Source organism: Medicago sativa, chromosome 5 (assembly GCF_051527215.1).
Source record: "Medicago sativa cultivar Bolivia chromosome 5, Bolivia_mono, whole genome shotgun sequence".
NCBI classification, from domain to species: Eukaryota; Viridiplantae; Streptophyta; class Magnoliopsida; order Fabales; family Fabaceae; genus Medicago; species Medicago sativa.
In genome coordinates, this window is record NC_140753.1 from 9,850,580 (window position 1) to 9,864,806 (window position 14,227).

The following is a 14,227-nucleotide window of genomic DNA, read 5'->3' on the forward strand; positions in this document are numbered from 1 at the left end:
TGGCATTATTTAATTTTATTCTTTTTATTTTTTTTTGGTTTTGTATATGTGGCCAAATATATTTATTTGAGTTTGTATTCAACAAGTATATACCTCTAAAGCACGATGGATAATGAATATCTGTATAATAAAGTATATTTTTTATGAGCTATTTTTTTTGACAAAATTTCTTATGAGCTATTTAAAATTACTTTATTTGCCTGACCAAAAAAAAAATTACTTTATTTTAAAAGAAATAATATATATAAACACTCTTTCATCTTGTTTGTTTCAAACACTCCTTCAATTTACTAGTTATATTTGTTACTTTTTTTATATAAAAAAAATATACACGTCTTCATTAATAAATGATGGATGCCGTCTTCCTGTGAATTTATCTCGGTTGAAAAAGATATTGTATTATATATATAGAGGTCGGGGTTCGAACCCCAATTTTATTTATCGGCTTTTCTTATAAACAAATCACGCCAACCTCGTGAATTTTAGGGAAGCAATTGTTTTAGATTGATTCGATGTCTATAAATTATGTACTTGTTAGGTCAAAAGTATTCTCGTTGCAACATGCTATTGGAACAAGTCCATAAACATTGGATTCGTCCAATCTCATCGTTGCTTAATCAACGATTAGTTAGAGTTCTTTCATTTCATAATGTCTCTGCAACATATAACACATCATTTACCGGCCTCATCAACTCCAACGACTCCACATATGTCTATAAAAGACACAATTCATCACAAATGCAATATACACAACTTCTATTCTTTCAATACCTCTATCGACCAACACTTTTTACCAGTGAAAAATTATTACTAATAAATATTTTTAATATTATTATGTAAATAAGCGACAAAAAGACACATAAGACAGGATATAAAGAGTGTTTTAGAGTGTGGTAGCAGGAGTATGTGATATTGTTGTACCTCAACAAAGAAAACGCGTGCGTATGAGGAAGTGGATAAGGATTGAGAATTGGTTGGTACGGTACTTGGTAGCGGTAACTGGTAATTAGTAAATGCGACACTGAACAGGGAACACTAGCACATTCTTATGGACGGCAAAAAAATTAATAAAAAAAAGCCATTGATCATATTACCTTACATGCGAATCCTTAAACTCTCTGAACTGAGTCAACGGTCTTTCTTTGTTAGTAGGGGTTTTGTTTCGAAATTGGAAGGAATCCTTAAACTTTAAGAATTGTATCCTCCTATGCTATCTAAAGCAGCCAGCCCTTGTCTAAAAAATATCTTCCAAACTAAAGTCAAGTGGCTGCGACCTGACAATAACACACGACCAACCCAACCCAACCAAAGGAAACCGACAGAATCAGTTTACAAAATAATAAAATATAAATCCACTTGCATGTTGCTTAGTAGATTAAGACAGTGACACCATGAGAAAAATTTAATAGTAAAAGTTGGAATCGAAGACAATGTTGCTGCTGCTGCTGCTGCTGCTTAACAGGCAACAACAACAATAATCATTCTATTCTCTATCCTTTACTTCCTCCTCCGATCTCCGTTCTATGAATCCTCCTCCAACCATGGATATGCCGATCATGCACGACAGCGACCGTTACGATTTTGTTCGAGATATTGGATCAGGGAATTTCGGTGTAGCACGACTCATGAGAGATAAACACACCAAAGAACTTGTTGCTGTCAAGTATATCGAACGTGGTGATAAGGTTTAATTCCATCATTTTTAGTATTTGTTTTCCGTTAATTACTATGTTTGGTTGTTATTCATTCACGATGACGTATCATATATGATGATGATGATGATATTAGTTGAGTTTCTGTTTTTGTTTTTGTTTGTTTCCTGTTCCGGAAATTTAGGGAAAATGTTTCTTGTTTTTACTGATTCAATCTGAATAATAATATCATCCTTGTATAGTTGTATTCATTCAATTCAATTATTATGAAACACACAAAAGGAGTTTATGTAGGTCATGAATAACAACAACACCTAGCTCAACTAACTGACAACTACTTATAACTAATTACAGAATTAGTTAACTAGCTTATCTATAAGTAGGAGCTAATAGCACTGCTAACTAATCAATTCAAAATGCCAAAGCTCGTCTACCAATAATTATTATACACAGTGCACTATTTTTTTTTTTTTTTTTTGCGTTTTATTCTCCGTTTTCCAAGTAAACGCAAGTTCTGGTAATCCATAGTCTGGTCGCAGGGTTATTAAAGTCTAGTCAAGAATTATATCAAATTGGGTTAACTAGGAATTATAAAGAATTGGTTGCTCACTTTCCTCAATCCGAAAGTTTAGGTAGATTTTAGGTTTACATACTCGCAATAGAGTTTTGAACAAGGAAAGGAAGTTTGGTGTTCCAAACTGTACTTTTGGTTTAAGTATGATCTTTTAATTCAACTTTTAGTGTGGAATATTTGTTGCTAGTTTCTTTATAATTTTGGTTGATAGAGTGTGAGACTCATTTTCCTCGAATCATGTTATTGTGCATCGCAGATTGATGAAAATGTTAAGAGAGAAATAATCAATCACAGGTCTTTGAGACATCCTAATATTGTCAGGTTTAAGGAGGTTGGTATCTTTATTATGTTTCTAAATCCTTCATGTCAAAAGGAGGATATTTATATTTACGGAAAATGTTCTGTGAAATTCACTCAGGTCATTTTAACACCTACGCATCTGGCCATTGTAATGGAATATGCATCTGGAGGAGAAATGTTTGAAAGAATCAGCAGAGCAGGACGTTTTACTGAGGATGAGGTCCATATACAACTAGTTTACTTTCCCTACACCTCTCATTCTTTGAGAAGAATTTGTACCGGTTATTTCGTTTAACTTGTTAACCCAATGGTATGTTGCAGGCTCGTTTCTTCTTTCAACAGTTGATATCCGGTGTCAGCTATTGTCATTCAATGGTAATTGAGCTCCTCTCCCATCCCCACTATCCGATATGAATTGTGTTTAAACTACCTTAGAATGTAGTATAGTTAATGTACTAATGTACCAATCTTGTTAGTATTATGTCTGATGCATCAATCTTATGTATAATTTGTCTCCTCATGAAGCAAGTGTGTCACCGGGATCTGAAGTTGGAAAACACTTTGTTGGATGGAGATCCAGCACTTCATTTGAAGATCTGTGATTTTGGATACTCCAAGGTAAGGGCTTATTTGTTTATAAAGATTTCCGTTGTTTGAGTCTGTGCTTTACATATTTTACTGCGATTGGTGTGCCGTGGTCGAGTAGTTTTTACCTTATAATTTTTTTTTTTTTCATGAATGTTATTGCACCTCTGTGAATTGCGACAACTATTCAGGCTCCTTAAAAACTAGCATTCCTCCAAATTACTTTTTGCATCTGATTGTCCTTCTTTACTTTTCTTATGAATTCCTTTTATTTATGTCGTAATTTTTTTGGTACATTGCAATTAAAATAGAGCTTCATGTGTAAATGCAATGACACCCTATGTCCTTGAATTTTTCGATCATCCTTTTCATGAATTCAATTTTCTTTTGGCTTGTTAGCACCTTCATATTCATTTTTCCCAAATGAATTGGGACTTCTCATGTATAGATCACTTATTATTCTCTTTCATTTCAAATAAATTGAGTTGTTTAGATCAATTTCTTCTATTTTTAGAAATCTAATATATCTTTTTCTTTTTTTGAACAAGAGAAATCTAATATATCTTGTTCTTGGCAGTCTTCGGTTCTTCATTCACAACCAAAGTCAACTGTGGGAACTCCGGCTTATATTGCCCCAGAAGTACTGCTGAAGCAAGAGTATGATGGAAAGGTTAGAGTCATTAGTTTATGGTCTTGTTCTTTTTCTGTATAGTATTTCTTTCATAATTTGCAAAGAAAAATTTGTGAGATAGTATATAAGAAGCTACATCAAATGATATGTCTAGACTCTTAACAATGACTAATTTTCTTTTGTGGTTGTCATTTTCACACAATTCATGCCCTTTTAAGGTTGCTAGTATGCATTTTGAGTATCTTAATTGATTTCTTTAATGTTTCCATAAATTTGATATCAGGTTGCAGATGTATGGTCATGTGGAGTAACCTTATACGTGATGCTAGTGGGATCATATCCTTTTGAAGATCCCGATAATCCAAAGGACTTCCGGAAGACAATTCAGGTTGATCAGATATTAAGCTGTTTGCATGTTTTCTTTATGCGCCTCTGATTGTGTGAGCCCGACTGGTTTTGGTTGGTTCCCTGCAGAGGGTTCTCAGTGTCCAGTATTCCGTTCCAGACTTTGTTCAAATATCTCCTGAATGTCGTGAAGTTATATCAAGAATCTTTGTTTTTGACCCTGCAGAGGTAATTTCTATTTTCTAATAACTCACTTGTATTTAAATATCACTTGACGAACACTATACAGCTCCTGAAGAATTTTGTGAAATAGATGCATTTTTTTACGCTACCAATCCACCTGCTGTTTAACAATCCAAAAATTCTTCTCTTGGTAGGATATTCCACTACTAAATAAGTCAAGAGGATTTCTTTGAGCATATCTTGTGATTTCTGAATATGTCCATTAATTTTGATTTTTGATGCTATCTTTGTCTGTTTCAGCCTGGTTTGAAGTTATGAACCCATATTTATTTATTTATTTTAAATGCTATGAACCCATCTTAGTTTAATTTATTTGTTGCTTACAGGTTTCGTCATTCTGGCTTGCTTTTGTTACCAAGTTAGAATTTCAATATTTACTCTGCACATAGTATCAAGATCTTGTTTTGGATTTAGATACTACAATAGATTCAATTTCTTTTCTTTGTTGTTTTATTTTGTATTAAGTGAACTGGTTAGTGAACTCATGGAGATTCCACAAATTTACGCAGACTCTTGAGTTTAGCAACCTTGAGTATATCTACATATATTAATATTATACTGTTTCATTTTCGAGGTCCTGCACTTCTTTGGTTCTATGTGTAGCATTTTTAAAATGTATTGTTCATAGTTGCATCCATTACTACATAATAAAAAAAAAATCGTGATTATAGGCAACAGGGAAAAATGTTGATTGCAAATTATTAACTGAACCTCATGATTATATAAGAACATAATAGGGATTATTAACTTCCATTCTTGCTAGTTTATTTGAATCTTAAGAATCTGGATATTAATGTTGCAGAGAATCACCATTCCAGAAATATTGAAAAATGAATGGTTTCTGAAGAATCTTCCTGCTGACTTGGTGAATGAAAAGTTAACGGATAACCAATTTGAAGAGCCAGATCAGCCCATGCAGAGCATAGATACAATCATGCAGATCATTTCAGAAGCTACCGTACCAGCAGCTGGGAGCTATTTAGACCAGTTTATGCCTGATAATGATACGGATGATGATATGGATGATATGGACTCTGACTATGAACTTGATGTAGATAGCAGTGGGGAGATTGTATATGCCATATAATTTAATTATCATCGAGACCGCAAACTGAAAAGAGAGCTTTATGGTCTTCTCAGCATCAAGGATAAAGAAAAAATTCCGTGACTATTTCATGCAGACTGGTTGATGCACAAAGTTCATCACGTTGATTTATATGTTGTATGCTTATTTGGAACATCCATTGTCCACAACATTTATCAGTATCACTTTTGTGAGTCGAGCAACATGTTTTTTTTATGTATAGGGATCATCTCTATTTCTCAAAAGATGGTTTCACTACTATGATTTAGGGTGTATAATAACATAATTTTAGAATTTGTTGCATAATTAAGTTTTTATACACCAAAAATCATGATAATGAAGCTCTCCATTTCTTTTCACAATGGAGAGGACTTGTACTCGTTTTGTACATTCTAAAAGGGTTGTTGGCTGAGGAGTCCTCAGTGAGGATAACGTTCATTACCTTTTTGCTCTCTTGTTGAATACTTTGTTATATTTATACACATTATCCTTGGTTGTGGCCTGCAAGTTAAGGGAAATATTGTTTGAATTTCACTGCACATGCACACATACTTTCATGACCTTCTACCTAGAAGTTCTTGTGTTTATCCTAGTAAATCTTACTCTTGTACGCCATATTTGGTTAATCACAATTTCCGTCGGAATGTTTCTGTATCTGTACCTCTTTTTATGCTTCAGTGCATGCTAAATGCAACTAAGATGGATGCGATCACAATTCTACAATCTATATTAGTAGAAATGGGGTGGACAGTACAAAAGTTTTACCTCCTGAACTAAGATAAATTAGTTTTGTTCCTTCTAGGACATATAGTTGAAGGGTTAAAAAATTCAACCAAGGAGAACAGGTCCTTATTTCCCATCTAAACTCTGTAAAAAATTCAAACCGAAAAGTTAAATATTTAGTTCTATGCTGATGTATTCCATCTAATTCCATTTCACTTTATCTAATTCCTATCTCACTTTATTGTAATTGGCTACTGGCCATAATCCAATAACATACATAACACAATGAAACTGAACCAAACAATCAAAAAGGGATACTTTGACCCCTCAATCTGCAAACAAGTATTTTGGAGTACTGTAATTCTGATGTACATAGATCCTATTTTCTCTTCAAATGAATGAGAAAATATGGTGCTAGTTTGTTACAGAATAATAGTCATGCTACAACACATGGAGTTATCTTTTAGGCCACATAGAGTATATTACATGTACAGTGACACCAACTCCTGCTTTGTTCACTAGAGTTACATGGACAAGATTATGATAAATAGGAAAACATGTGTAGCAACATTGCTTACATGTTCAATATGACTTCAAGTCACTTTTTTCTACGTGAAGCAACACTCAGGAACGAGTTCCATGAAGCCAATTTAAGTTAATCTCGACTTTAGGCATATCTATCTTCAGATTGGGAATGTTGGGAAAATGTTCCCATAGGGCAGCACCTTCTTCATCACAGATCACATGTATTTCATGCTTTACATTTCCAAAATTGATGACAGAATAAGGAAGTTCACTCAAGTTTGAGCAACCCTTCATGTAGAACTTCTCAAGCTTTTTCAAGTCACCGATATCGTTCGGTAATTTTGAAAGACTAACACAGTCTGAGATGTCAAAACATCGTAGCTTGTTAAGGCCGCTGACAGATTCTGACATCTCTACTAAATCAGAACAGGAACAAAGCCTTAGCACTTCCAAATTCTCCAACTTCTCAATATCTTGAGGAATTGCAGAAAGCTTGTGACAGTTTGTGATACTTATCTTCTTCAATGTAGTAATGTTAGAGAATCCATCAGGCAATTTAATCAAATCATTACAATAGTCAATGCTCAACTCCACTAGATTTGGCATAGCATCTGAAATTTGGATAGAACAGTTTTCAAAAGCATCCCTTGTATTGCACATATGAAGGGATAATTTTTGCAGATTCTTCAATATGCATAGGTAAGGGACTGACACCTTCTCCAACCTTATTCTTTTCAAGTTTGATACAAACCCAAGTAGCTCAAACTTCATTAACTCAGAACGATGGAAACCGTAATTTGTGACTATTAAAACTTTCAGTTTGCTCATTTTGTCTGTGAAATCCGGCAATGAGTACTGGTCAGACTGAAGATTCAAAACCAGAACCTCAACTTCATCAGGTTGCATGTCACACCAATCAGAAGAAAATGTTTCATCTGTAAAAACAACTTATATCAAAATAAGCATTGAAGGTGATGTATGACAAGTGAATGAGTATTACATATTGCAGCCTCTGTTACAAAATAGTTGTCATTTAATGATTTTAGTTTATTTAAATTTTTTGTCACTTTCAGAAAATAAACAAAAACTAATTGCTTGAGTTTAATCTAACTTTATTCTTATCTTTTAATACTTTCTATCAAGTGAGGTGCAAGAACATTGCAAGAGTGAACATATAATCCAGTCAAATGAACTCAAACTTTGTGAAACCTTTGGCAAAATCTTTTGAAGACAATTATTTTGTAACAAATGGAATTCATTTGCAAGTGTGCATATGATTTAGACATAGAAACATACCAGTTGAAATAGACAATATCCGGGCAGCAACCTTTAGTTGTTTCTGTTTTACGAACATTCCGGCGACGAATGAGTGCACTCGACTAAAGATTCCTTGCTGATTTGGTCCTATCCACCAATCAGGGCGATTATCTCCATTCAAGTCAATGATCAGTCTTTTTCTCTCTTCAAATGATTCCCCTTTGCTTTGATGGATTGCCAGTTCTCTGAGGAGATCATGCATCATGACATAGTGGTTATTGTAGTACATGTCTGTTTCTGTTGCAACTTTCCTGTACAACTACCATAATTTAGTAACTGAGGGAAGAACCAAAACAAGGGCAAGACAAATAATCTACTATATTTGATAGGATAGTTTCACTTATTTGCTTTATAATAACAAGAACCAAAAAGATATTGTTTACCTTGTAGCGATGACATTAATCAAGTTTCTGGTGATTAAATCATGGACAATGGCCATTGCATGTGTACCATCTTCATCTAGGTTATGCAATTCTGCCCACATATCAATGAGGACAGTAACAGGAATCCTCTGGTCTTCAGGAAATAGTCCCATATCCATGAAGCACTCCTTCTCCTTGATATCCTCTAACATATCCAAACTTTGTTGAAGGTAACAAAGCAAGTCAGTGCTATTAGACTCGAGAATGGATTGATTCTTTAAACGTTCCTTCATTTTTTGCCATGTTACAAAAGGCTGCTTACGAAGTGATCCCGCAGTGACCTGAAGCGCCATCGGTGAACCCTTACAGGCTTTCACTATCTGTGCGTAGAAGCAAAATCAGCGAGTAACATCAACGGTTTGGGTAACTAACTTGTATGCAATTGTATACTAACAAGGGGCTGTTTGGATTGACTTAAGCAGTCTTATCTACTGGTATAATCACTTTTGAGACTGTTTGAATTAACTTATTTGAGCTTATCTACTGGTATAATCCCTTTTGAAACTGTTTGTGAGAGGATACGAAAACAGCTTATAGCAATTATATGAAAACAATTCAACTTTATGTTATCTTTTGTTATAAAAATAGACACTTATACGATAATCGCTTAATTAAGTTGTTTATTTAAACAGGGCCCTAGTCAGTTGACAGCTTTGAAAACTAATTATGTGTTTTTATTCATAAATAATTTGTTTATATCCCATAGTAGAAGATTTAACATAACAAATAAACCATAAATTTCTGCCTTGTTGGTCACCATATAATCATGTCTCATTGGTGCAATCAAAATTTAGTTGGAATGAAGAGAAAGAAGTACCTCATGGACAAGTTTTTTATCAGGCATGTTGTCATTTGATTGAGCAAAGTGAAGGAAAAGGGACACTGCATGATCATGATCAAGTGGATCCAACTGGTATGGGGCGCCAAATCTTCTAAATGCAACCCTTGAAGTCACCAAAATCTTATAATCTGGCATTTGGAATTTGAACCTCTCAACAAGGCCTTCTGAGCCAGGCCAAACATCATCCAAGACTAATAATATTGGATTTCTCCCAACTTGCCTCAGCAGAAGTCCCAATCGGTTAATTGCGTCTTCGTCGGTTTGAAATTCAGGCACCCGAAGTCCACAGTGTTCAAATAGTGTTTGTACAATGGTCTTCAAGTTGGGAGTTTTTGAGACGGTGACAAAGAAGATGTTTCCACCAAACTTGCCTAGTCAAAATAAAATAGCTTTCAAAATCAAGGAGACTGGATTGTAATGAAATGACGCACAATGGATTGTAATAAAATGAAGCAGAACAAAATAAAATAAAGATGACAGAATGAACAACATAATGTCTCATTCTATTCCATCCAATCCAACCATAACAAGAGGTTAGATGCTATTTCAAATTAAATGCATCTCATACAAGACTACTAACTAAACAAGCAAGTAAGTTCACAAGATTAAGGTCATGTTTTGATAAACAACTTAAGCGCTTATCATATAAACACTTGTGTACAAGCTATATCTATGACAAAAAATAAAGTAAAGTCAAACTATTTGTCGCATACACTAGAAGTTGTTTTCAAAAGACCCTATGAAGCTTCGTTGTTCCCTGGGATTGGCTGCGCCAGTACAGACCAAGGGACAGTCTCATGCAGACAGTTTCTATTGGATGTAAATAAGCTAAAAATATTTTGTTGACATGTTATAAGTTGTTTGTATAAGCCCTCTTAAATAGTCTCACAAAGTGTTTATGCCAGCATATAATCTCAAATAAGTCAATTCAAATAGATAACCCTAAAAGAGTAGCAATAATTTAGTGGAAAAAAGAGAAGCAGTTAGTTAGTTACTACCTTTGACTTGTGGATTCCAACACAGTTTCTTAGCAAGAGTGCTTTTACCAGATCCACCCAAACCAGTCAAAACAAGTACAGAAACACCATCTTTCAATAATTGAATCTTCAACTTATTCAAAGGCTCATCAACTCCCATACACTGAGGCTCTTCAGGAGCACCACACAAACCCCTAATTTGATTCCCATCAAACTGACCCAAATTCTCCTTTCTCATCAAAATCTCAAGTATTCCATCCACCTTATTCAAAACCTTCATCAAATCTCTTTTATTCTCAACTGGAACATCAACAGACAAGTGTCTCTGAAGCCTGTCATCTTGCTTCTTAAGCTTTCCTTGATAACGTGGAAAAGAAAGAAAGTTCCAGAGAGTAAGTTTCTTACTTTTTCTTACAAGCTCTTTACCTTCTCTTATATGAGTCTCTAATTTTTCTATCTCTTTTCTGGGTTGATCCAAATAATCATTCACACTTTTCATTTCTTCAACCAAAGGAGCCAAAGCATTCAAAGTTTCTATGTTCCTTTCAAGAGTAGGACCAAATTCAATACCTTTTTTGATTGTTTGAAGAGCTTTCTTCACCACCTCTCCCATCACAGCTCCACTTAATGCATCCGCCATAACTACACACAGAAGTAGAACACAAACCTTATTAAGATTGCAACTCTTGTGTTTGTAACAACCAAAGTACTCTTGTGTTTCCTTTTTGTTATTGTGGAATTAAATGTTTTGTAACAAAACTACAACTATGATAAGATATTTATAGCAAAAATGTTTCGTTGACTTATAATTTTTGGTCTTGTTATTTACAGTATATTTTATCAAAAGACAATAGACATGTATATGTTTTTTTTTTTTTACAAAACACGTATACGTATATGGTTATTGGTTGGTAGTTACTAGGTAGTACTTGATTTTGAAAGAAAGAAGTTACTTGGTATAGTAGTTAGTTTGTTGCTTCTAATGGTTTAATACCGCGTTTAAACTAAATAAAACTTTCCATAAACAAATCACACAAATAACTCTACACATGTTGAATTTTTTTATTTTTTAACAAAAAGGGAAGAAGAAAAAAAAAACAAGGAAAAGACCCAGGTGGAACAAATTCAACACTTATGACATCTGCTAAGAGGATAGATGTCATATTATGATGGATTTCATACAAAATAACAAGACTACTATCTCTCGGGGCACCTTTTTAGCTAGGAATTAGCTCCAGCGTTACCATCACGTAAATTATGTCGTAAACTAACAACCCAATCTCTACGAAGAAGGTGTTTAATGATCGTTATCAAATTTATGTACTTGTGATATACATTCAGATCATTTTGGATGAGGTCAACAACAGTAGTTGAATCAGAGAGGCACATCACATGCTTAAATCCAGTATCCCAACCCAACTTCAAACCATGATATAACCCAAAATCTCAGCATGGAGAATGCAAGGTCTACATTAAGAGCTACTGAATCCATAATAGGTCGTTGCTAACTGATTATATGTCCATACTGAATCCATACTAGGCTGACTATATATGGTTCGAACTGATTATACGTCCATACTGAATCCATACATTAAGAGCTATTGAATCCATACTAGGTCGTTGCCTACTAATTTTCTCAAAGAAACCATGCAAAAAAGGACTTGTATTATCACGAATAAGACCACCAAAACCTCTCAAGTTGGAACCGAGGAACACACTGCCATCAACATTAAGAGCTACTAAATCCATACTAGGTCCTTGTATACGGACCATACGTGCATGCGTTGAACACTGTGAGAGTTAGAATAAGCAAAAAAACTCAAGACATTATGTAGAGATGATAACACTTGAGTGTCAATTTCTTGGACAAAATGCTTGATATCCTCAAAGATACATTTGTTGCGAGAACACCAAATCTTCCACATGATAATGGGATGAGGCTAGTATCTGAAATAAATTATTTCATCCAAGTACACAAATTATCTTGAGAAGACATAAGGACTACACGTCCTTGACACGCAGACAAGAAAACAAAGCATGTAACATATCTTCCCTACATTGATTACAAATAAGGCATAAGTTAGAAGAGATAAGATTAAGAGACAAAAGGACCACACGTCCTTGGCACGCAGACAAGAAAACAAAGCATGTAACATATCTTCACTACATTGATTACAAATAAGGCATAAGTTAGAAGATATAATATTACGAGACAATAAAACGGACCTGAAGAGAGCAGAGTCGTGGCACAATTGCCACAAGAAGAATTGAATATTTGAAGGAACACAAAGACGCCAAATCCAATTCCAACTTTATTTCCCGAACAATGAAGTATGGGCTCCCATTAACCACTGGTAGCCTTCTCGAACAAAGTATATGCCAGATGTACAGTTGGTCCACACCCACACATCAGGAATGTCATGCACAAGAAAAGGAGGAGCCGAATTAATCATATTAATAATGTTGGTGGGAAGTATGTAACATAGGCGAGAAAGTTTCCAATCATTCCCATCAACAAGATCCATGATACTCCAGTTCATATCATGGTAGTGAATGTAAGGCACACGAGTACATAGAGGTTCCTTATCTAGCCAAGGACTATACCAAAATCTAGAGTTATCATCCCACAATTTGAATTGAAACCCATCTTTAAAGAGCTCAATAGTTTTGACAATAAAGTTTCAAGTAGGAGATCCCTTTCAAGTAGCAGCATTTAAGACCAAATTTTCCCCCAAGTAAATATCCTTAAACATCTTGACCCATAATTTATCTTCAGAGTTAATATCCCACACCAACTTGCCAAGGAGAGCCACATTCTGGAATCTAGAAATGTGAATACCAAGGCCACCCAATTTCTTGTGACAAGTCATTTTATACCAACTAACCAAATGAATCTCTTTGTCGTCTGATCCCTTCCATACAAATCTACATGCAACTTTATCAAATTAATCACAAATAGATTGAGGATACCACTGAATTTACATCCCATAAGAAGGTATAAAGTTTTTTTGAAGAAGCTAAATAGCCCGCTCAAATTGGCACCGAGAAGAATCGAACTTGAGACCTTGAGGAGGAGCATACTCCAAGGTCTCAAGTCAATACCACCAAACAAGAAGGTATAGAGTTAATAACAGCAGTAGCAAGAACCAAACAACCAGGCTTATTAAGGCGCCTCCCTTTCCAAATTGACGACAAATTAAAATTATTTATTTGTCTTCTACTATTTATAATGGAAGACAAATGAATAGTTGTCTACCAATCAAATAACTCTGATGCCTCTCATTTTGCTTCTTAATATAGATAAAGTTATTCACTTTTTGTTGATTGGTAATTTTATTTGGAAAATTCTATGGTACACCCAATAAATTTGGGTGTATCGGTACACCAAGTCGTTAAATCAAAAATAAATCAGTTGTTTTTTTTGAAGAAAAATAATTATTTTCTATCATCGGCAACTATAATAATTAAATTTTATTTACCAAAAGCTTCGACAAAATAAAATTTAATTTTTACGAATTTTTATTACTCATAACCATGAATATTGATTATTTATTATGACAAAATATAAATTTTTTAATATGATCCTTATAAACAATGAAATGATGTTTTTTCTTATGATATGATGTTTTCTAAAATATAAATATTGACAAATAACTTTTTATTTCATAAAAATAATCGATAATTTATAAATTTTATAAAACAAGAGTATCGATACACTGAAATTTGTGAGTGTACCGTAGACGTTTCCATTTTTTTTTTTTAAAATTGTTGTTCACACATATCATAATGCTGAGAAACACATGTAAAATACGTAATTACCCATCGGCAATTAACTGCCGAGAAATTCAAAAATCGCCTGCAGTTAACTACCGAGGAAAACCTCGGTAGTTAACTGCCGAGAAATGTTTCATCAGATGAAACAGTCACCTGCCCCCCCTACACACTATTTCATCATCACCTTTCTTTCCTCTTCCATCTAAACCCCCAAATCCAATAATTTTTTCATCA

The 14,227-nt window shown here is 34.2% G+C and overlaps 2 protein-coding genes and 1 pseudogene across 3 annotated transcripts; 1 reads left to right on the forward strand and 2 right to left on the reverse strand.

Annotated features, from left to right (window-relative positions):
* Positions 1-1,404: 1,404 nt before the first annotated feature.
* LOC146919844 (serine/threonine-protein kinase SRK2I-like) lies at positions 1,405-5,932 on the forward strand. 2 transcript variants are annotated; one of them, XM_085713252.1, is made up of 9 exons: positions 1,405-1,685; positions 2,483-2,557; positions 2,645-2,746; positions 2,848-2,901; positions 3,052-3,144; positions 3,689-3,781; positions 4,026-4,130; positions 4,217-4,315; positions 5,133-5,932. In XM_085713252.1, exons 1-9 carry the CDS (start codon positions 1,524-1,526, stop codon positions 5,415-5,417), a joined length of 1,068 nt encoding a protein of 355 aa, XP_085569378.1. In that variant the 5' UTR covers positions 1,405-1,523; the 3' UTR covers positions 5,418-5,932. The 2 variants fall into 2 exon arrangements, with proteins under 2 accessions (XP_085569378.1, XP_085569377.1); XM_085713251.1 differs by having other exon boundaries at positions 2,483-2,746.
* A 497-nt stretch (positions 5,933-6,429) lies between these two features.
* Positions 6,430-10,971, reverse strand: LOC146919845 (putative disease resistance protein At5g66900). Its single transcript, XM_085713250.1, has 5 exons — positions 10,241-10,971; positions 9,219-9,613; positions 8,363-8,721; positions 7,959-8,230; positions 6,430-7,597 (listed from the first exon to the last, which is right to left on the reverse strand). The coding sequence occupies exons 1-5, from the start codon at positions 10,857-10,859 to the stop codon at positions 6,762-6,764; spliced, it is 2,481 nt and encodes an 826-aa protein (XP_085569376.1). The 5' UTR covers positions 10,860-10,971; the 3' UTR covers positions 6,430-6,761.
* Positions 10,972-11,198: 227 nt separating this feature from the next.
* On the reverse strand, positions 11,199-13,089 carry LOC146919846 (uncharacterized; annotated as a pseudogene).
* Positions 13,090-14,227: the final 1,138 nt, after the last annotated feature.